This window comes from Canis aureus, chromosome 7 (assembly GCF_053574225.1).
Source record: "Canis aureus isolate CA01 chromosome 7, VMU_Caureus_v.1.0, whole genome shotgun sequence".
In the NCBI taxonomy this organism is placed as follows: Eukaryota; Metazoa; Chordata; class Mammalia; order Carnivora; family Canidae; genus Canis; species Canis aureus.
In genome coordinates this window covers 61,064,239-61,083,917 of record NC_135617.1, presented here as the reverse complement: position 1 = coordinate 61,083,917, position 19,679 = coordinate 61,064,239, and the positions used below count along the sequence as shown (strand labels likewise).

Here is a 19,679-nt window from a genome sequence, read left to right as displayed (position 1 = left end):
TCAACCGAACTGAGCCACCCAGACACCTCTGTCGGATTTTTCTTGAGCTATATTTTTCATAGTTAAAACTACTGAGATACAAGAGTGAATTTCTTTAACTTTTTTTTGAGGGGGGAGGGGATTCTTTTACCTGAAGAATGTGATGCATTTAATGAAGCAGTAAAGTACATTAATCTCAAGTGTGCTGATTAATTACTTTTTTTTAAAAGATTTTATTTATTCATGAGAGACATGCAGAGAGAAAGAGGCAGAGACACAGAGGGAGAAGCAGGCTCCATGCAGGGAGCCCGATGTGGGACTTGATCCCAGGACTCCAGGATCACGCCCTGGGCCGAAGGTGGCACTAAACCGCTGAAGCACCCAGCTTGCCCAAAATTTTTTTTTCTGCTTAATGAATTTTCACTTATGTTTCCGTTATGAACCACCTCCCAGATCCAGTCAAGATATAGAATATTTCCATTACTCAGAAGGTTCCAGGTCCCTTCTTGGTTAAGCCCACACCCCTGCCAGCCCTGTCCTGGTGAGATAGCCACTTTTCTGTTACCATCAGTCCATCAATTAGATTTGCCTGGTCATGAACTAGAACAAACATTTTTAGGACTCTTTTTTTTTTTTTAAGATTTTATTTATTTATTCATGAGAGACACAGAGAGAGAGAGGCAGAGACACACACAGGCAGAGCAAGAAGCAGGCTCCCCACAAGGAACCCAATACAGGACTTGATCCCAGACCCCAGGATCATGCCCTGAGCCACCCAGGTGTTCCCGTTTTGAGACCTCTTGATGCACAGGCAGTGGGCACCATTTTGGAAGACATAGCTTCTTGACCACTGTCTTCCAGGGATGATAAATCTTAGTTATCTCTGACGTTGACTGGAGCTGCTCCAAGGTAGGAGACAGCTGCTTGGCTGCCAAAGCCTGTATTGGCGTAGATGGACGAGGGGGTGAGCGGCGGTCCAGGGTGGGAGGCATACCTTGAGGGGCGGACTTCAAAGAACCACTTGTTTGACTAGGCCCAGCCCCAGCCGCAGCCCCAGCCCCAGCCGCAGCCGCAGCCGCAGCCGCAGCCACCATCATCCAACAAGCGTCCCAGCAATAGCACGCCACCCCCAACGCAACTCAGCAAAATCAAGTACTCTGGGGGACCCCAGATTGTCAAGAAGGAGCGACGGCAAAGCTCCTCCCGGTTCAATCTCAGCAAGAACCGGGAGTTGCAGAAGCTTCCTGCCCTGAAAGGTACTTGGAAAAGGTCCAGGGGGTTGGTGCACCAGGCCTAGGGGTCGCCAGGCATTGGCAGACTGGAGGTTTGGGATATTTTGGAGCGATGGAAGTTCTAGAGAATGTGAGAAGGGAGTTCTGCTGGAGCCAGCGGTGCGAGGGGAGCAGGATGGGTCAGGGAAAGCTCTGTACGGCAAGTAGTGCATGGTGGTGAAGGGCTGGGGAGGAGAACCTGACTGGCCTCCCCACTCCTAGATTCACCAACCCAGGAGCGGGAAGAGCTCTTTATCCAGAAGCTACGCCAGTGCTGTGTCCTCTTTGACTTCGTATCAGATCCACTCAGTGACCTCAAATTCAAGGAGGTGAAGCGAGCAGGACTCAATGAAATGGTGGAGTACATTACCCACAGCCGCGATGTTGTCACTGAGGCCATTTACCCTGAGGCAGTCACCATGGTGGGCACTGGGCAGAGGGGAAAGTGGGCAGGGATGGGCAGCTGTGGAGAAGACTGGACGGGGGCTCTCACATGGGTCCTACTCTCAGTTTTCAGTGAATCTCTTCCGGACGCTGCCACCTTCATCAAACCCCACTGGAGCCGAGTTTGACCCAGAAGAGGACGAGCCCACCCTGGAAGCTGCCTGGCCGCATCTCCAGGTATCAGAGAGAGGGGCAGGCTGGCCCTGGCTGTGGGGAATGGGAAGCCCTGAGATCTGCCGCAACGTGGGGATCACCCAGTCCTTGGGAATACCCCCTAAGTGGATGCTCATTGCTCCTGACAGCTCGTGTATGAGTTTTTCTTACGTTTCCTTGAGTCTCCCGATTTCCAGCCAAACATAGCCAAGAAGTATATCGACCAGAAGTTCGTCCTTGCTGTGAGTCCCTGACACCCTGTCCTTCCCTCCTTCTAGCCCCGTGGCTCCTCCTTGTAGGCCCCACTCTCTCTCCATCTGCTGAATGTATGGGGTTTCAACTATGTCTGATACAAAGGGACTGGTGGTGGTGGTGGGAGGGATAAATAAACCTGTCTGCTCTCAACAAGCTCAACAGTTAGCCTCTTCCTCGTCAGTGGGACACGTAAATGTGCATACCCAGACATCACCCTAGGGAGAGCAGTGTAAGAGAAGCACTCTGCTCTCCGAAGACTTGTCCCCACACAGCCCCATCCAGAGAGCCTCTGGGTGTTCCCTGGCTAAGACTGTATCACCCTATGTCCCTTCCCTGGCTCCTACCTCACCATTTTTCTCCTCACCTGCTCCCAGCTCTTGGACCTGTTCGACAGTGAGGATCCTCGAGAGCGGGACTTCCTCAAGACCATCCTGCATCGTATCTATGGCAAGTTTCTGGGGCTCCGGGCTTATATCCGTAGGCAGATCAACCACATCTTCTACAGGTGAGGCCAGGAGCCAGGCTCAGGAGCAGAGCAGGCCCTGCTAAGTTGGGGTGGGGGCAGGGAGGTAAGGGGACTCTGCAGGGGGCTAGAGGGACCTCAGGGATTGTCAGGAGATCCTGTCTTTCTTCCATCAGGTTCATCTATGAGACAGAGCATCACAACGGGATCGCTGAGCTCCTGGAGATCCTTGGCAGGTGAGAGGTGGGCTGGGGGCACACGTGCCTGCAGAAGGGTGGAGGGATTGGAGTACTGGCCTTGGACGTGGCCCTTTGGTCCTAACAAACCTCCTGTAACTCCCAGCATCATCAACGGCTTTGCCTTGCCCCTTAAAGAAGAGCACAAGATGTTCCTCATCCGTGTCCTGCTTCCCCTTCACAAGGTCAAGTCCCTGAGTGTCTACCACCCTCAGGTGAGCTGCCATCCTCCTGATGATCCCTGACTCTGGCAGCAGAAAAAAGGGAGGGAGGGAAGGTATTCCGGTTGGGATGGGGGTGGCAGGAGTGGCTGGGATAATTCTTCTTCAGACCTCTTCTTCCATTCTGGGCTCCTGCTTGTGTCCCTGATGTCTCTGAGACCCGGGCCCTATACCTCACCTCCTTTCCGCCTCGACCTTTTGCAGCTGGCTTACTGTGTGGTACAGTTCCTGGAGAAGGAGAGCAGTCTCACTGAGCCGGTAACTCCCCTTCCCAGCCCCACAACACCTCTTCTTGTTGGTTAGACTTGCCAGTCTGCCTATTGAGAAATGCCATAAGCAGGTGCTCAGGAGGGATGTGGCCCAACGGGTGACACAGTTTCCTTTCTGAAGGAGAAGTAAAACCTATATATATACCTAGGCCACAGATCCAGGTCAGAGAAACATGAGCTGTTAGGGGAGGCCACCCACACTGTGCCCACCAAGGTGGGGAGAGAGGTCAGGAAGATTTCCCGTAGAAGGCAGGTGTTTGAGTAAGCATTTTATCCCTATGGTCTCCTCTTCTCATAGGTGATTGTAGGACTTCTGAAGTTCTGGCCCAAGACCCACAGCCCCAAGGAAGTCATGTTCCTGAATGAGCTAGAGGAGATTCTGGATGTCATTGAACCTTCAGAGTTCAGCAAAGTGATGGAACCCCTCTTCCGCCAGCTTGCCAAGTGTGTCTCCAGCCCCCATTTCCAGGTGAGACTCAGATCAGCACTTCCCTCATCCCCTGCCTCCTAGAAACTGAGGGTTTTCGCTGAGGGAACCATATCCCTGCTGAGTCCCACCTGTCCCCACCAGGTGGCAGAGCGTGCTCTCTATTACTGGAACAATGAGTACATCATGAGCCTGATAAGTGACAATGCTGCCCGAGTCCTCCCCATCATGTTCCCTGCACTCTACCGGAACTCCAAGAGCCACTGGAACAAGTAGGGGGGCTGGGGCTGGGCCGGGCCAGGTGGTGGGACTCTGGTTCTGGAACCCGTGAGGGCGTGAAGCACTGAAGAGCCAGTGGCCTCATCTGGTCACTGAGCAAGGGGGCTGGTGCCCAGTGCACACAGATAGGCCCTTGAGGAACTGCCCAGGGAGAAGATAGCTATGTGAGAGATGCCTGTGGTACCATACAGCAGAGCAGGGCTCGTATCCTCTTCTTATGGTCAGATAGTCCAGCTGATGTGATCTTTTTATCACGTGCTGAATCTCAGCGTTAGAGGCTTTCCTGCTGAAAGCCAAGGGCACCGTGGTGCAGACGCCGTCCATCATGCTGCGGGGAGGCCATCAGTGTAGGCCAGAGAGTAGTAGTGGGAAGGAGGTAGGTCTTGGAGCACAGGGGGAGGCGAAGGGTGGGCAGGCTAAGTGACGATTGTGAGGACCCTGGTATGCTGACCTCGTCCCATGACTTGGCTAGCGAGAGAAGCTTCCACTGCAGAGCTCTGTGAACACTCTTAGCAGAGCCCCCTCTTAGGAGAGAGCAACCTGGGTCTGGGCACTGCCCTTGGAATAGGTAAGGCCTCCTACCCCTGATCCTTCTTCCCGGTGGCAGGACAATCCATGGACTGATCTACAATGCCCTGAAGCTGTTTATGGAGATGAATCAGAAGCTGTTTGATGACTGCACACAACAGTACAAGGCAGAGAAACAGAAGTGAGTGTCTCTCCACCTGGGGGTTTCCACCTTCACCCCCTGGTCCCCTTGGCTTCTCTCTCAAGCGCCCCCATCTTGTCTGTGCCCCCTCAGGGGCCGGTTCCGCATGAAGGAAAGGGAAGAGATGTGGCAAAAGATTGAGGAGCTGGCCCGACTTAACCCCCAGGTGAGGACTTTCGGCCACTGCCCTGATCTGAGGGGCCCGATTTGGCAGAGAATGGGTTTGTTTGAGGAGAAACCTGGAGCAGACAGGTCCCCAGACTTCTGAGTGGCTCTCATGCCTTGCCGGTGCCCCTCCTTTCCTTGCCAGTATCCCATGTTCCGAGCTCCTCCACCACTGCCTCCCGTGTATTCCATGGAGACAGAGACCCCCACAGCAGAGGACATCCAGCTTCTGAAGAGGACAGTGGAGACAGAGGCCGTGCAGGTGGGAAGGCACAGAGGGAGTGGGGAGCAGAAATAAAATCTCTGGAGGGAAGAGGAGACGGGAGAAGCAGAGCCAGGGAATAAGGAGAGGAAACCATAGAATTTACTGGGAATTGGTCACCATTCCTCCCCTTTCTCCGTACCCACACACAGATGCTAAAGGACATCAAGAAGGAGAAGGTGCTGCTTCGGCGGAAGTCAGAGCTGCCCCAGGACGTGTACACCATCAAGGCACTGGAGGCACACAAGCGGGCGGAAGAATTCCTAACTGCCAGCCAGGAGGCTCTCTGACCCCCTCACTGTCCTACTGCAGGGCCACAGCCCACTCAGCCCTGGGACGCTGCCCTCGCCCTCCACCCTCTGCTCCCCACTGGCTGACTTGGGGCAAGGCAGTGCCTCTCTAGCTACTCTAGGGAGCGATGCGGCACTTGAAGCAGGGACCCTCACAGAGTGGTCCCTCTTCTCCCCAAAATGTGTTCATGCCTCCCTGTGGCTCGTACAGACAGGCTGAGCACTGAGGTCCTCAGTGCTCAGACAACTTGGGGATGCCTGTCCCCCTCCTGCTCCTAACCCCAAAGCTACCTGAGGCTGCTCTGAGAAATACACACAGGAATACACATGCTCCTCTTCCCCCTCCCTTCATCCTCTTTGAACTCCAGGTGTCTTTCCTTCTCTCCCTCCCCTCCAGAAGCATATAGGGAGCAGCAGGAGATTACTCTCACCAAAGTTATATCAAGCCCCACTGGCCCCTGGAGTGAGTAGCTGGAGGGGAGCCAATCCCCAACAGGCACAAATAGGCCCCCAGCCCCAGCAGTGTGCAGGCTGATGGGGTTGAATTATTTTCTTTTATCCCCTGCCTGACCAAGACAACAGGAGGTCAAAGGAGAAAAGCATAGACTATGGACACTAGGTGATGAATATAGGGCCCAGATGGACCAAGAGAAGGGGGTGAACAAACACCCTACCTTGTGCCCTCCCTTTGGTGAGCAGCAGCCCTGGGATCACAGACATGGAAGGGACCACCCTGGGGCTGACTGCTTTCCTGTGCTGTTGGCTCCCAAAGCTAGGAGGAAACCGGGAGCAGTGCCCCAAGCATGGCTCCCCAAATACCTATTTATTTCGTTGTTTGTGCTGACGATGGGCAGGCCCCCACTTGTCCCTTTTGGACACCTTGGAGAGGCAAGGGGCTGAGGAGGGCCAGACCCAGGTTCCAGGGGCACAGGCAGTACAGCTTTTGGCTGTGTACATAGGGTGCTTTATTCTCCACAGAGTGATACATGCTAAGATGGGTTGGGCTTGGGCCGATGTCCCCATATGTACAGAACTGAATAAAGTGGGTCTCTGAGAAGAAGTCTGATTTGCCTTGATGTGGAAAGGGAGAGGAGGAAGATGGAGATGGACATTACAACCAGGGATGTGTTCAGTCCTGTGCTGGTTCTGGCCTGGAATGCAGGGAGATAAGGCAGCTCTTAGGGTAGTCACTTCCAGGCTGGGGCTCCCTGCCGAGCTTGGAGGGCCTTCTGTACCACATCTTCCCACTGGGCATCTGAGATCTCCCGGGCCCAGGCAGGAACCCCTGGTGCAGGCAGGCTTACTCCAGCCATTGTCCTTTTCACCAGCTCCACATGTTCTGAAAGCACAGAGAACAGTTAGGGGATAGCAGCTAGGCAAACAGCTCCACTCCCCATTCCTTGAATTAACCCACAACCCTTGGGCCAGAAGGGTGGCCAAATCCGTTTTGTTATTTCCAGGCAAGCCTGCCTATCACCCAGGTCTAGCACACTAGCTAGCATTCCACCTGGATTCTGAAGTCTGTAAAATCTTAGATTACAAAGTATTGTTTTAGGAACAGGATATTCCTCAGTGACTTCCCTTTACTGGCTCTGACCCATCCCCTTTCCTCCATGGTTATTCCAGAATGAGAGAATGCTCTCTTTACCAGGGTCCATGGGAATAGAGCTGTGGTTGCTCAGTCCGGTAGCTCCCTCCTCCTCTTCATCCTCGCTCTCTACTGGTGGGTCTGGCAAATGAAGCCCCAGGGCCTGCAGAGCCAGAGAGGACAGTTCAGGGCCAGCCTTTCAGAGATCCCAGCTTCACCTGGCCAGAAGAGCGCCTGCACCATACCTGGATCCGATCCTGAATATCAGCAACTACATCTTCACCATCCCCCACCGGTGCCAGCTCCACCTCCTCTTGCTCAGGATCCTGGTTCAGGGGCTGATAGGAGTAGCCAGCTGGGCCTGCCCCTGTGTCCTCCTGCTCTTCCTCAGGCTCCTCGCTGCTCCAATCCCCAGTGCCTTCTGTAGGGCCCTGGTGCGGCCCCAGTTCCTCAGTCTGATTGGGGAAGATACGCTCGGGGCCCATGGTGTCTCCCCCTAGAACTACCGCTGCCATCCGGGCAGGGGCTGCAAGAATAGGGATCGGATGAAATTAGGTCCCCCTTCAGCCTCTCGTCCAGTTCCTTGTGGCCTCCTGCGTCCGCAAAACATTCAAACGCTCCCAAGCTTCCCGCACCCCACCCTCTCCTGGGCCCTGCACCTTTCAAATCGACTGTATCTTGAACCGAGACCCACCCGACTTGCTCCGCCAATTCTTAAATAACAGCTTGAACAGAGTCCACGCCACCTCCCGAAAGACGCTCGGCCCAGGACCCCGCCCTCCCCAACCCCCCGACTTGGGAACTCCGGGTCGCCGAACAAGCTCCCCTAGGCAGGGCGTACCCGCCCCCTTCTCCCCTCTCCAAGGGGTTCCCTTCTGTACCGCCTGACAAACGCCCTTCAGGCCTCAGGGGCTCCCCTCCAATGGCCCCAGCTGCGGCGCCCGCCCCCCGCCCCCACCGACTCTCGGCGCCGGTCTTCCCGCGCGCCTCACCCGCTCCGAGCCCGCGGCCAAACCCGCACCTTCGCTTCCGGCGGGGCAGGACGTACGGGGGCGCCGGCTCCTGCCGCCCCGCCCCGCCCCGTGCTCCTGATTGACGCGAACGAGGACGCGGGGTACGCCCCTCGCCCCGCCTCCGCCGTCCCGGGCCCAGACGACGAGGAACTACATTCACCAGTGACCCCCACGGGTTTTGACATTTGCAGGTACATGCGCACAATCTCCTTCGGCGCCGGCCCATTCTTCAGCCCCTCGCGACCCTCCGTAAACCCGAGGACTACAAGTCCCGGTAGGCTTCGGGTACTTGGTTCCGACTGCACGTGCGCACACCCCTGCCCGCCGGAAGGACCGAGGTTGGCTGTGTTTATCTCGTTGGGGACCCAGGTGTCGGTTGGCGCGCAACCGGCTCTAGACTGCAAGCAGCGCGAGGACCCACGGCCCCGCCCCGGCCCGGCCTGGCAGGTAACCCGCGATGTGTTGAGGGACAAGGAAAATTGGAGGGGCTGGGGTCGCCCATACCTGGAGCTGGAGTCGTGGGGGAGGGGCCTGAGAGTGATGCGGTGGGGGTGGGGAGGGAACTAGGGGGATGATGGGAAAGGAGAGTGTTAATGGGGAAAGAAGGGCTGGGGGAGGATGGTGAGGAAACGGGTGGAGGAGACCTGGTGGCTGGCGGAGGCACCGAAGGGAATTGGAAGGAAGATGGCTATGAAGAGAAGGGGAAGCTGAGGATAATGGAAGAAAAGGAGGGGGAGGGTCTAGTATTGTTGGGGAGGGGAGACTGGGATGACTGGAGGAAGACAGGCATAGCGTCATGTAGAGTGAGGAAGGTCCCTGCCCGAAAGGGGTCGGTGAATATTAGCTTTTTTTTTTTTCCCTTAGTGGAAGAGGGAAAATGGAGGGCTGTCGGGTGGAGCTTGGTGCCGTGGGAGAAGGGAAAAAAGAGAAAGCTGCAAAGCAATCAGGAGATCAAGAAGGGCCAGAAATGGGGAGTGAGCAAGAGACCCCCGGGGGCGGGGAGAGGGGGTATGTACTTTAAGGGAATGGAAGAAGCTAGAGACTGCAGACCCTGAGACAGCGGGGGCTTTTCTCCATGAGTTTGAGTTGTCCTTGTGAAGAAGCTAAGGTTCTGTCAATCTTTGGATGGGATTGCTTCTCCTTTCCCCTGTGAATTCTTTACCTTGACATAGCAGAAGGAGGGAGTAGAAACTATGAGGGAAAATGAAAGACTCGCATTCCTAAACCCCTCAACCTCCTATCTTCCCACAAGCCCAGATCCAAGATCTTTTGGATGGAGGACAGGAATAATGAAGTGAGAGTGGTTTCCTGGTGGGGCTATTTCAGATTTGGCAGGCTGGCTATTTAAAGCATGGGGTGGGGGTGGAGGGTTGAGGGAGGTTGAAGGGGGGGGGGGCGGCTGGCAAGCCAGCTGGAAGCCATGTCTGTTTCTTTTCAGGGGCCTCCCGTGCATTCTCTGTACCTGAGTTTCCGTCAGGTCCTTCCCTCTGCCAGGGCTCCTTGAACAGGGAGCAGATATCCACTCAAACCCAGCAGGTGCCTGCCAGCGAAGGCAATACCAGTTGTAGGAGCATTTGTCTGACAAGGCCTTCAAATGTACCCATTATCACTAGCTTGGCAGGTCATGCCTGGGTCTATTTCTTGTCCTGCCCAAGGGCACTTTTTTTATTTGTTTGCTTTCTTTCTCTCTCTCTCTCTCTTCTTTTTTTTTTTTTTTTTTTTTTTTTTTTTAAGATTTTATTTATTCATGAGAGACAGAGAGACAGGCAGAGACACAGAGGGAGAAGCAGGCTCCCCCAGGGGGAGCCCGATGCAGAACCTGATCCCGGGACTCCAGGATCATGCCCTGGGCCGAAGGCAGATGCTCAACCACTGAGCCACCACCCAGGCATCCCATTTCTTTCTCTTTTCTAATGTACCCCTACCCCATCCCCCTTTCAGGAATCCAAGTGGGAGAACTGCTAAAATAGCTTGTTTTTGTTTTTTTGTTTTTTTACAATAGCAGGGTTGGAGAAGTAGCAGGAGAGGAACACTCCTCCTTTCCACCCCTACTGTTCCCAGCAGACACATACCTTTCTGGCTTAAGTTCCTGGTCTTGGCAGTATACCAGGCACAGCTGTCAAAGGAACTCCGAGTGCCTCTGAGGGGCCCTGGATGACCCTGATGACAACAGCTCAACTTGGCAAGAGCTCCCTATAAGGGGCTAACCATCTATAGAGGTCCCTGCCCTGGATCAATCCCACCCTGTCCTGGATCAGGGGACTGTTTCCCTCTAAAGGCCTAAAAGCTTTTTTACCTTGAAGCACCAATGCCAGCTTTCAATGGACTGATTGGGGTTGGCTGGGCTATTAATAGCCCTGAGTATTTTGAGATCCCTTTCCCCACCTTAAAGAGCAGAGATTCTTAGAGAGGTGGCAGTAAGCAGAGCAGAGCCAGAGAGACAAGAGAATGCACTGCCTTGGGAAGGAGGGCAGAGGGGGTGGGGGTGGGGTGGTGCTTGGAGCTTATGCCAGGCCAGGGACACCGTGGCGGTGGAGCCTCTATGAGTAAAGGACCACGCTGAGCCCTTGATCAGCAAATTCTGAGCTGTCAATCAGGTCGGCGTGGTGCCACCCTTTGCTGTGGGAAAACACAGGGCCAGGGCAAGTTCCCTGACCTCTGCAGCTCCCCTGGGGCAAGGCCAGACACCTGAGCTTTGGAAGGGTGGTGTGGGAGGGCCACCAGGGTGACACTTTGAGTCAAGGACTGGTTCTGGGCAGAGTCACGGCGAGCCAGATAAAGGCCTTGCCTGAGGAGCCCGTGGCCCTAACTTGTTTGCAGGTAGCAGAGGCAGCAGGCCGTGCCGGGGGGGCATGTTGCTGTAACCAGTGACCCAGGGGATGTTACGGTGGACAGTGCACCTGGAGGGCGGGCCCCGCAGGGTGAACCATGCTGCAGTGGCTGTTGGGCACCGGGTATACTCCTTCGGGGGTTACTGCTCTGGTGAAGACTATGAAACACTGCGTCAGATTGACGTGCACATTTTCAATGCAGGTAAGCTAATGCTGGGACGATCCCTGGATACCCACATCAGGGAGGGGGATGGGTAGCTGAATGAGGTTTGATGGTGGTCCCCGTGGCCAGAGGGGATGGGGGAATGAATATCTGGTTTGGGAAAAGGTGAACAGCCTGGAGGAGCTTTCCAGGGCTGAGCAGAACTGTGCCCACAGTGTCCTTGCGTTGGACAAAGCTGCCCCCAGTGAGGCCTGCCATCCGTGGGCAGGCTCCTGTGGTACCCTACATGCGGTATGGACACTCAACTGTCCTCATCGACGACACGGTCTTCCTTTGGGGCGGGCGGAACGACACCGAAGGAGCCTGCAATGTGCTATATGCCTTTGATGTCAGTGAGTATGGGTCTCAGAGAAGCTGTGTTCTGCCAAATGATGCCTCAGGGAAATGGGCTGGGAAAGGTGTGGGCTGAGGTGGCTGGGCACCCCACAGTTTAGGAGGGAGTGTCAGGTTGCTTACCTGGCCCATCCTCTCCTCTCTTTCAGATACTCACAAATGGTCCACACCCCAAGTGTCAGGAACAGTTCCTGGAGCCCGGGACGGACATTCAGCTTGTGTCCTTGGCAAGACCATGTACATTTTCGGGGGCTATGAGCAGCTGGTAGGAACCCAGAGATTTAGGGTGGGAATGAGAAAGAGGAAGGGAAAATAGAGGGTGATGGAATAGGAGGCTTTGACTTGTTTGAAGGTTTTAAGGGAAGAGGTTGGAGGGTCAGAGAGTGACCACTGATCCCATCTTTTATTGCTTTCTTCACTTCCTTTCTCTTCCCACTCAGGCGGATTGCTTTTCCAATGACATTCACAAGCTGGATACCAGCACCATGACATGGACCCTTATCTGTACAAAGGTGTGCCCTTTCTTCTTTCTTCCAGATCCTTACCCTCGATTCAAGACATCCTAGGAAGCTCAGTGAGAGCAGATCCCTTCTAGCCTTCATGTTGACCCCCTCCTTCTCATCTCTCTGCTCCTGCCCAGGGCAACCCTGCGCGCTGGAGGGACTTCCACTCAGCCACAATGCTGGGCAGTCACATGTATGTCTTTGGGGGCCGTGCTGACCGCTTTGGGCCATTCCATTCCAACAACGAGATTTACTGCAACCGCATCCGTGTCTTTGACACCAGGACTGAGGCCTGGCTGGACTGTCCCCCCACTCCGGTGCTGCCTGAGGGCCGCCGGAGCCACTCAGCCTGTGAGTGTCTGTCTGTCCCTGTGGGAGTTCCCCCTTACCACCCATTGTCATCATACTCCACTTTGCTCTCTCCTTCCAGTTGGCTACAATGGGGAGCTGTACATCTTTGGTGGCTATAATGCAAGGCTGAACCGGCACTTCCATGACCTCTGGAAGTTTAACCCTGGTACAGAAGCACTGCCTTTAAGGGGAAAACAAGTAGCAGCTGACAGAGGAGTGGGGGGAGGGGCGGGGAATCCTGTGAGGGTGGGGGTGGAGAGGCTATCTGGACTGGGCAGGTATTAAAGCTCCACATAAACTGCTTTTCAGTGTCCTTCACATGGAAGAAGATTGAACCGAAGGGGAAGGGGCCATGTCCCCGCCGGCGCCAGTGCTGCTGTATTGTTGGTGACAAGATTGTTCTGTTTGGGGGTACCAGGTTAGGAGGAAAGTGGGGAGGCCTTGGGGAAGGGCCCAGGTCTGTGACTGCACGGGAGGCACTTGAGCAAGAGGGTCCTAGGGCTAGTCTTTCCTCCTTCCTTCATCTCTTTTTTGATCTCTACAGTCCATCTCCTGAGGAAGGTCTGGGAGATGACTTTGACCTCATAGATCATTCTGACTTACACATTTTGGACTTTAGTAAGTACACATATTCCTACAGTGCCGTTGCCACAGAGTCCCTGACTTTGGATGGTGATATTGAGAACTGGACCCTTCCCTTGGCTCTGATCTTTCCCCTCTCCCTAACTTCTCCTTTAAAGGCCCTAGTCTGAAGACTCTGTGTAAACTGGCCGTGATTCAGTATAACCTGGACCAGTCCTGTTTGCCCCATGACATCAGGTACAGTGAGTGCTTGGAGAGGAGGGATTGTTTGAGGGTGAATGGGCAGTAAAAGCAGGATCTGATGAGCTTGGTCTCAGTATAGAGGGGACACAGAGGTTTTTGTTCTGCTGGAGATATGGTGTACTTGTGGAGAATGAGAGGGATTGAGATTCAGAAGTATCAGGTGAGTAAATCATATGGGGAAAAAAAAATCTGGTGTTTTAAACCAAGCTCAGAAGCATCACTTCTTGAGACCTGAGCCTATAATGGTTGTTTTTAATATGCTGAGAAAGTTTGATTAAATTTTTGAAGTCAGGTGCAAAGTACAATTTCAAGAATCTTTGGATCACATTAGTTCCAGAATTAAGGGAGCTCCTTCCAGCTACTTCCTTTTGAATTCCATTCTTCAGTCCAAATCAAGCTCCAGAAGTTATTTGGTGTATAATTGTGTTCTTCTGGGTCATTCTGGACACTTCCCTCTCCTTGTATCAGTTTTGTTTAACTTACTTGCTGAGGGTGTGTGCGTTCAGTATTTGGTGACACAGTGTAAAAGGCTGAACTGATGGATCCTAGGCTGCCTCAGGATTGACACACGTGTAGGTATTTCCTACCAAGTAGACTGTAGTGAAGGTCTTGATGTAAGGAGGAACTTGGTAAATCCTTGTAAAAGAATAGAATTGTCAAAAAGAGAGAGGAAACAAGGGATTGATTTTAATGTGTGAGGGGTGGGGAAGGCTTCTGGAAGCTTAGGAGAAGAGCTGAGTTAGGCTCTTTAAAGGGATAAGAGTGGAGAGCAAAAACACATTCCTGGCTGAGCAGAGGATGAAAGGTAGGTTGGGAAGTTTACTGAACTGTGTATACAGATGATTTTTTCCCAGGTGTTGGGCATAAGGACACATACATAAACACAGGAAGTCTACATAATCTTGCAGGTGAAGGAGTGGGTGATACTGGATTTGGTGGTGGGTGGGGCCTGATAAACTTAGTAAGGCCGTAAGGAAGGAGGTGGCTGTGGGTGGTTGTGTTCTAAGATGTTGAAGGGACTGGTGTGTTCATAGCCTTGTTTGAGCAATTCTGGCCTTGGGGGTGGATGGAGGCTCCCCTATCTGTCCTTTTTGCCTTTCATTTGTTGGCCTTCCAGGTGGGAGCTGAATGCCATGACCACCAACAGCAATATCAGTCGCCCCATCGTCTCCTCCCATGGGTAGGAGAAAGTTGCTGCCGCCTCCCTTCCTGAACCTGCTATTGTGTTCACTGCCCCTTCCCATCCCTCACCTGCCTGCCCCTTTGGACCTGGACTCGGTATACCTCTGCGTGGAGTTGTTGGACTAGAGGTGTTTCTTGTGCTGTGAACTCAGTGGGGAGCTGTAGGGGGGAGGGCGAGTTCCCTCCCCCCTTGGGCCGAGGGCCCCTTCCCTTGGTGCTCTGTCCCGTACACCTCCTTCCAACTGCTCCTGGGTCTCTGCTCTGCCCCAGGCCAGCCAGGCTCTACTGGGAAGCTAAGGAACAGGGGATAAGGGAGAAGCAAGCAGTGTCTGAGCCTCAGGAGCTTCCCCCCCACCCTTGTTTCCGCCCCCTCCCCCGCTTGAGCCATGAGCATCCATTGGGAGCTGAGAGGAGTTGCAACTGTTGCCATGAAACCTCCTTCTCCCTGATCTGGGGAGGCGAGGACCAGCAGATAATCCCACCCTTCCCTGAGCTGTTGCTGTTCCCTGACGCTCCCAGCCAGCTCAGATTTTATAAAAATGAATTAAAAATCTCCAAACGTGTGATCTGTTATTGTGGAAAACGATGGGAGGGTGTGTGGCCGAAGCTTGCAAAGGGGCAGGGTGCTGAGGTTCTGGCTTCGCCGAGAACAAAAGGAAACCAAATACCACCAAGGCCTGGCCCTCGTTTCTCTTGAGCGCGGAGTCCAGCGCCATGGACTAAAAGGTGGCGACAGTCCCTCGAGCCGGCTTCCCCCGCCGCGGGTCCCACCTGTTCACTACGAGTTGCGCAGACGCGGCCTCCTGGGGAGACCGGAAGAGGCGGGCCGGGAACCACGAGAGCGGAAGTAGCGCCATCGCTGCCGCCGCGGCCGACCGGCCAATGCCTAGAGCGAGTTCCCGCGCCCCGGCGGCTGCCGGGTCTCCCCGCGGGGCCCGGGTCTGCGGGGAGGACTCTGGGGGCCTGCGGAAGGGTGAGGCCCCGGTGCCGGGGCAGCGGGGTGCCGGGGAGACGGGCAGGTGGCGGCGCCGTCCCCGTCTCTAAAGCGGCGGCCGACGCGTTGGGCCGTAGGGGGAGCTTCCCGGGTTAGGAGATCCTGGGCAGTGGCTGAAAGGAGGATGGGGTGGTTTTCCGCAGGGAGAAACCGCTTGGGCGAAAGCACAATCAGGAGAGGCATGGGTTGCTGGGGCAGGGTTAGCAGATCAGGATTCACACATTTCGCAGACATTCTTTGAGCTTCTACCGTGTACAGGCTGTTCTGGATGTGGTTCTAGCTGTAGATGTAGCGGTGAGTAAAGCACTCCACTCCCCCGGGCGCCGCTGGCTCAGTGGGAGAAGCGTGCAACTCTTTATTTTTATTTTTTTTTAATTTATTTATAATAGGCACACAGTGAGAGAGAGAGAGAGAGGCATAGACACAGGCAGAGGGAGAAGCAGGCTCCATGCACCGGGAGCCCGACGTGGGATTCGATCCCGGGTCTCCAGGGTCGTGCCCTGGGCCAAAGGCAGGCGCCAAACCGCTGCGCCACCCAGGGATCCCAGAAGCGTGCAACTCTTGATCTCAGAGTTGTCGGTTCAAGCACCACATTGGGTGTAGAGATTACTTAAAAGCCTTATTTTTTAAAAAAAGATTTCATTTATTTATTCATGAGAGACACAGGCAGAGGGAGAAGGAGGCTCCTCGCAGGGAGCCCGATGTGGGACTCCATCCTGGGACCGGGATCACGCCCTGAGCTACCCAGGCGTCCCTAGGATTAAAATCTTAAAAAAAAAAAAAATATCATGAAACTTACTTTTCAAAAAGGGTGACCAAAAAAAAAAAAAAAAAAAAGGTAAATTCATACATTAAAAGGCAACAGAGCATGGGATTATATATTTTTAAAGATAAGTTTTATGATATGTGAATTATATCTCAGTTTTTTAAGAAGACTATAAGGGCTATAGAGAGAAAGCAATTTTAAATAGAGAAGGCCTCACTGAGTAGATGACATTTGAGCAACAGCTTGAAGGACATGAAGGAGCAAGCAATAAATGGATCTGGAGAAAACTTCCAAGCAGAGGCAACATCAAATACAAAGGAACTGCTCCGGGAACACTGACCTTTTTTTTTTTTTTAAGATTTCATTTATTTATTCATGAGAGAGACAGAGAGAGAGAGAGGGGGGCAGAGGGAGAAGCAGGCCCGAGTTCGACACAACTCATTCCACGTTTCCAGGACTACACCCTGGGCTGAAGGTGGCGCTAAACCGCTGAGCTACCCAGGCTGCCCAACACTGACCTTTTTGCTCATGAACTGCTAGGAGACCAGTTGAGAGGAGTGGGAAAGAGATTAGTAGGACGTGAGCTAGAGATCACCTGGGGGCTTTCAAACCATTATAAAGCCCTGTAGCTTTTACTCCGATCATGAGGAGGCCCTTGAGGAGTTTTGGGTTCTGAAGTGATGTGATCTGAAGCATATATGTATGGAAAAGAGGTGGGAGTGATGAGATCAGCTTTGCATTTTACAGGCCTCTGTCAAGCCTGGAGTGGGAAGCCTTGCTTTGGGAGGAGTCAGAGGTTGGGAGACCAGTTAGGAGGCTAGAGCACTGGCTCAGGTGAGGTGCTGAGAGTATGAAGCAGAGCATGGGCAGTGGTGACCGAGCAAGGGAAACAAGCCCTGTGGAGAAGCCTGTAGAGGCATGATTAAAAGAGAGAATGAAAAAGAAGGGACTGTGGCTTGGCCCACCGCCAGTTTTACAGCCCTTAGCCAGGTGAGGCCACAGGTGGCTGGAATGGTTGGGAAGGTAGATGTCAGCATAGCATTATTATGACCTGTGCTGCTTGGGGCCTATAGTGATTGGTCTGGTGGGGACACTGGAAAGGAGGGTGGGATGAGGTCTCTGCAGCACTAGGAGATTTTGTGCTGACTTGTGTCCCCACCCCTCTGCAGACACATCTGACATGTCCTTTGAAGAGCTGTTGGAATTGCAGAGCCAAGTGGGGACTAAGACATACAAACGGTTGGTAGCTGGAAACAGTTCTAAGAAGGAAGGCTCTAGACCACGTGTCCAAAATGCCTGTGTTGCAGATAAGCACAGGTGAGGAACTGAGGAATACTTGGGACCTTCAGTAGGTGTCTGAATTCTTAAGTGGGAGGCCTTTGATCATGACTGGAGACCTGGGGTGCCTGGCTGGCTTGGCATGTGCCAGAAATGGCACCTGGATGACTCAGTTGGTTAAGCATCTACCTTCTGCTCAGGTCATGATCCCAGGGTCCTGGGATCGAGCCCCGTGTCAGGCTCTCTGCTCGGTGAGGAGCCTGCTTCTCCCTCTCCCCTGCTTGTGCTCTCTCTCTTACATTCTCTCTCAAATAAACAAGATCTTAACAAAAAAACTAAAATAAAATTAAGGGCGCCTGGGTGGTTCAGTCAGTTAAGTGTCCGACTCTTGATTTCAGCTCAAGTCATGATTTCAGGGTTGTGAGATCGAGCCCCTCATCAGGCTCACACGCTGAGCATGGAGCCTGCTTGATTTTCTCCGTCTCTTCTGCCTCTCCCTGCTGCTCTTGTGCATTCTTTTTCTTTCTCTCTAAAAAATAATAAAAATAAAATCTTAAAAAAAAAAAAAAAAAAAGACTGGAGACCCCAGACATGTCTAATTTCTCCATAGGCCTCTGGAAATGTCAGCCAAGGTCCGGGTGCCATTTTTGCGTCAAGTTGTCCCCATCAGTAAGAAGGTAAGGAAGAGGCAGGAAGAAAGAAGTCTCTCAGGGGAGACTGAACTGTTGTTTTATTCTCTCTTTCTCTCTCCCCAAAGGTAGCCCGGGACCCCCGCTTTGACGATCTGTCAGGAGAATATAATCCTGAGGTGTTTGACAAAACATATGAATTCCTGAATGACATCCGAGCCAAAGAGAAAGAGGTTTGGAACATGAGACTGGCTCCTGGGGATTCTGAGGGGTGGGAAGTTAGGGTACACGTTAGAGAGGCAGAGGGGAACAGGGCGCATAGTGGTGGGCAGATTTATTTCTCCTTAACTGGTTTAACTCTCCCTAATTTGCTTTCTCTATTCAAATCCTGGTTCATTAATTTACTACCTGTGTGACTATTGGTAGTTTTCAAATCATGAAGAGATAATATTCAGATTTCATAGTGTTATTATGTTAATATATATGAACCTCTTAGAATAATGCTTGGCACAAAATTTCAGTTAACATTTACAGACTGCTAACCATCATATTCATTTTACAATGTGGAGCTTGTGAAAAAGCAGTTGAAGAAGCACCATTCAGGGCAGGAGCATGAGAAACTGCAGCAGCTGCTTCAGAGAATGGTGAGTGGGTCAGAGTTGCAGGTGGGCGGTGAGAACAGTTCAAGTCAGTCAGGAGGTGGTTCACGGTCCCTCCTACCCACCCATCTCACCCACCTCCTCTTTGCTTCTCAGGAGCAGCAAGAAATGGCACAGCAGGAACGCAGGAGGCAACAGGAGCTGCGCCTGGCCCTGAAGCAGGAGCAGAGGGCTCGGGCCCAGCAGGGCCATCGGCCATACTTCCTGAAGAAATGTGAGTGGGGCACAGCCATCCCAGGCTGGTTACAGGGACAGGCTTGGGTGGCCATAGAAGCAGCATGCTGCGTTGGGGGTCCAGGAGCCTCCCTAAGGCAGGCACAAAGGTAGAAATAGGAAGGGGGAGTTATTTGTGACTCTTCTTATATCCCTAAGTATAGATTATGGACAAGGAGTGTTGCTTTTATCTCTCCCTGCCTCCCTTCCATATGCTGGGCCAGGCACATGGAAGGAGCTCACAGTTGGTGTAATAGAGCAAGCAGAGGATGGTAGGAAAAAAATCCATGTGCTGCCCTCACCAGTGAATTGCAACCAAGTCACATATCCTGACATAATGGTTGAGAGGTACAGACCCGGGGAAAGGGAGAGAAGAATGCCTCCTCCTTTGATTACCAGCTTTCTTTCTCCTTGTCCTCTAGCTGAGCAGCGGCAATTGGTCCTAGCTGAGAAGTTCAAGGAGCTGAAACGCAGCAAGAGGCTAGAGAGCTTCTTGAGTCGAAAGAGGCGCCGAAATGCAGGCAAGGACCGGAGACATCTCCCTTTGAGCAAAGAGTAATAAAGAACTGTTCTGAGCTCTACCACTGCCCCAGTGAGAAATGGATCTGCAGGGACAGACTTGGGCTTGGCCTCTTCTGGTTCTTTTCCACTCAAGGGTGAGGATCATAGCTGCCCTTGAGCTAGATTAGCTCAAAGATGACTAGAGGGTCTTGGACTACCCCAAGGTTGGACAAGAAGAGCAGCTCAGCTTGTACTCTGGCACACTTCCTCTGCTTGGATCTGGTTCATCATGGCTTCATGTCCTCCCATCCTTACTTTAAACCAATGATTGTGGTATAGAAATAAAAGGGCCAATGAGTGATCTTCA

The 19,679-nt window shown here is 53.1% G+C and overlaps 3 protein-coding genes across 11 annotated transcripts in view; 2 read left to right on the top strand and 1 right to left on the bottom strand.

Moving 5' to 3' along the window:
* PPP2R5D (protein phosphatase 2 regulatory subunit B'delta) overlaps positions 1 to 6,483 on the top strand; it is a 21,280-nt gene extending 14,797 nt beyond the window's left edge. Inside the window, exons 3-16 of the mRNA XM_077903951.1 lie at positions 1,013 to 1,235; positions 1,473 to 1,672; positions 1,761 to 1,871; positions 1,997 to 2,089; positions 2,477 to 2,607; positions 2,742 to 2,801; positions 2,908 to 3,016; positions 3,227 to 3,280; positions 3,590 to 3,760; positions 3,863 to 3,990; positions 4,605 to 4,706; positions 4,800 to 4,872; positions 5,017 to 5,133; positions 5,286 to 6,483. Coding sequence (XP_077760077.1) covers positions 1,013 to 1,235; positions 1,473 to 1,672; positions 1,761 to 1,871; positions 1,997 to 2,089; positions 2,477 to 2,607; positions 2,742 to 2,801; positions 2,908 to 3,016; positions 3,227 to 3,280; positions 3,590 to 3,760; positions 3,863 to 3,990; positions 4,605 to 4,706; positions 4,800 to 4,872; positions 5,017 to 5,133; positions 5,286 to 5,423 — 1,710 coding nt within the window. The 3' untranslated portion in view covers positions 5,424 to 6,483. The remainder of the gene's footprint in view (positions 1 to 1,012; positions 1,236 to 1,472; positions 1,673 to 1,760; positions 1,872 to 1,996; positions 2,090 to 2,476; positions 2,608 to 2,741; positions 2,802 to 2,907; positions 3,017 to 3,226; positions 3,281 to 3,589; positions 3,761 to 3,862; positions 3,991 to 4,604; positions 4,707 to 4,799; positions 4,873 to 5,016; positions 5,134 to 5,285) is intronic.
* Positions 6,365 to 8,160, bottom strand: MEA1 (male-enhanced antigen 1). 3 transcript variants are annotated; one of them, XM_077903972.1, is made up of 4 exons: positions 8,033 to 8,160; positions 7,257 to 7,537; positions 7,072 to 7,174; positions 6,365 to 6,762 (listed from the first exon to the last, which is right to left on the bottom strand). In XM_077903972.1, the coding sequence occupies exons 2-4, from the start codon at positions 7,524 to 7,526 to the stop codon at positions 6,611 to 6,613; spliced, it is 525 nt and encodes a 174-aa protein (XP_077760098.1). In that variant the 5' UTR covers positions 7,527 to 7,537; positions 8,033 to 8,160; the 3' UTR covers positions 6,365 to 6,610. The 3 variants fall into 3 exon arrangements, with proteins under 3 accessions (XP_077760098.1, XP_077760096.1, XP_077760097.1); XM_077903970.1 differs by having other exon boundaries at positions 8,004 to 8,122; XM_077903971.1 differs by lacking the exon at positions 8,033 to 8,160 and adding an exon at positions 7,893 to 8,020.
* On the top strand, positions 8,156 to 19,679 carry KLHDC3 (kelch domain containing 3). 7 transcript variants are annotated; one of them, XM_077903963.1, is made up of 16 exons: positions 8,794 to 9,318; positions 9,463 to 9,560; positions 10,845 to 11,057; positions 11,234 to 11,410; positions 11,561 to 11,676; positions 11,852 to 11,923; positions 12,052 to 12,265; positions 12,345 to 12,431; positions 12,575 to 12,683; positions 12,810 to 12,883; positions 13,006 to 13,084; positions 17,921 to 17,987; positions 18,068 to 18,172; positions 18,509 to 18,583; positions 18,695 to 18,812; positions 19,234 to 19,679. In XM_077903963.1, the coding sequence occupies exons 3-16, from the start codon at positions 10,904 to 10,906 to the stop codon at positions 19,368 to 19,370; spliced, it is 1,584 nt and encodes a 527-aa protein (XP_077760089.1). In that variant the 5' UTR covers positions 8,794 to 9,318; positions 9,463 to 9,560; positions 10,845 to 10,903; the 3' UTR covers positions 19,371 to 19,679. The 7 variants fall into 7 exon arrangements, with proteins under 7 accessions (XP_077760086.1, XP_077760092.1, XP_077760089.1 ...); XM_077903960.1 differs by lacking the exons at positions 8,794 to 9,318; positions 9,463 to 9,560 and adding an exon at positions 8,156 to 8,471; XM_077903965.1 differs by lacking the exon at positions 9,463 to 9,560.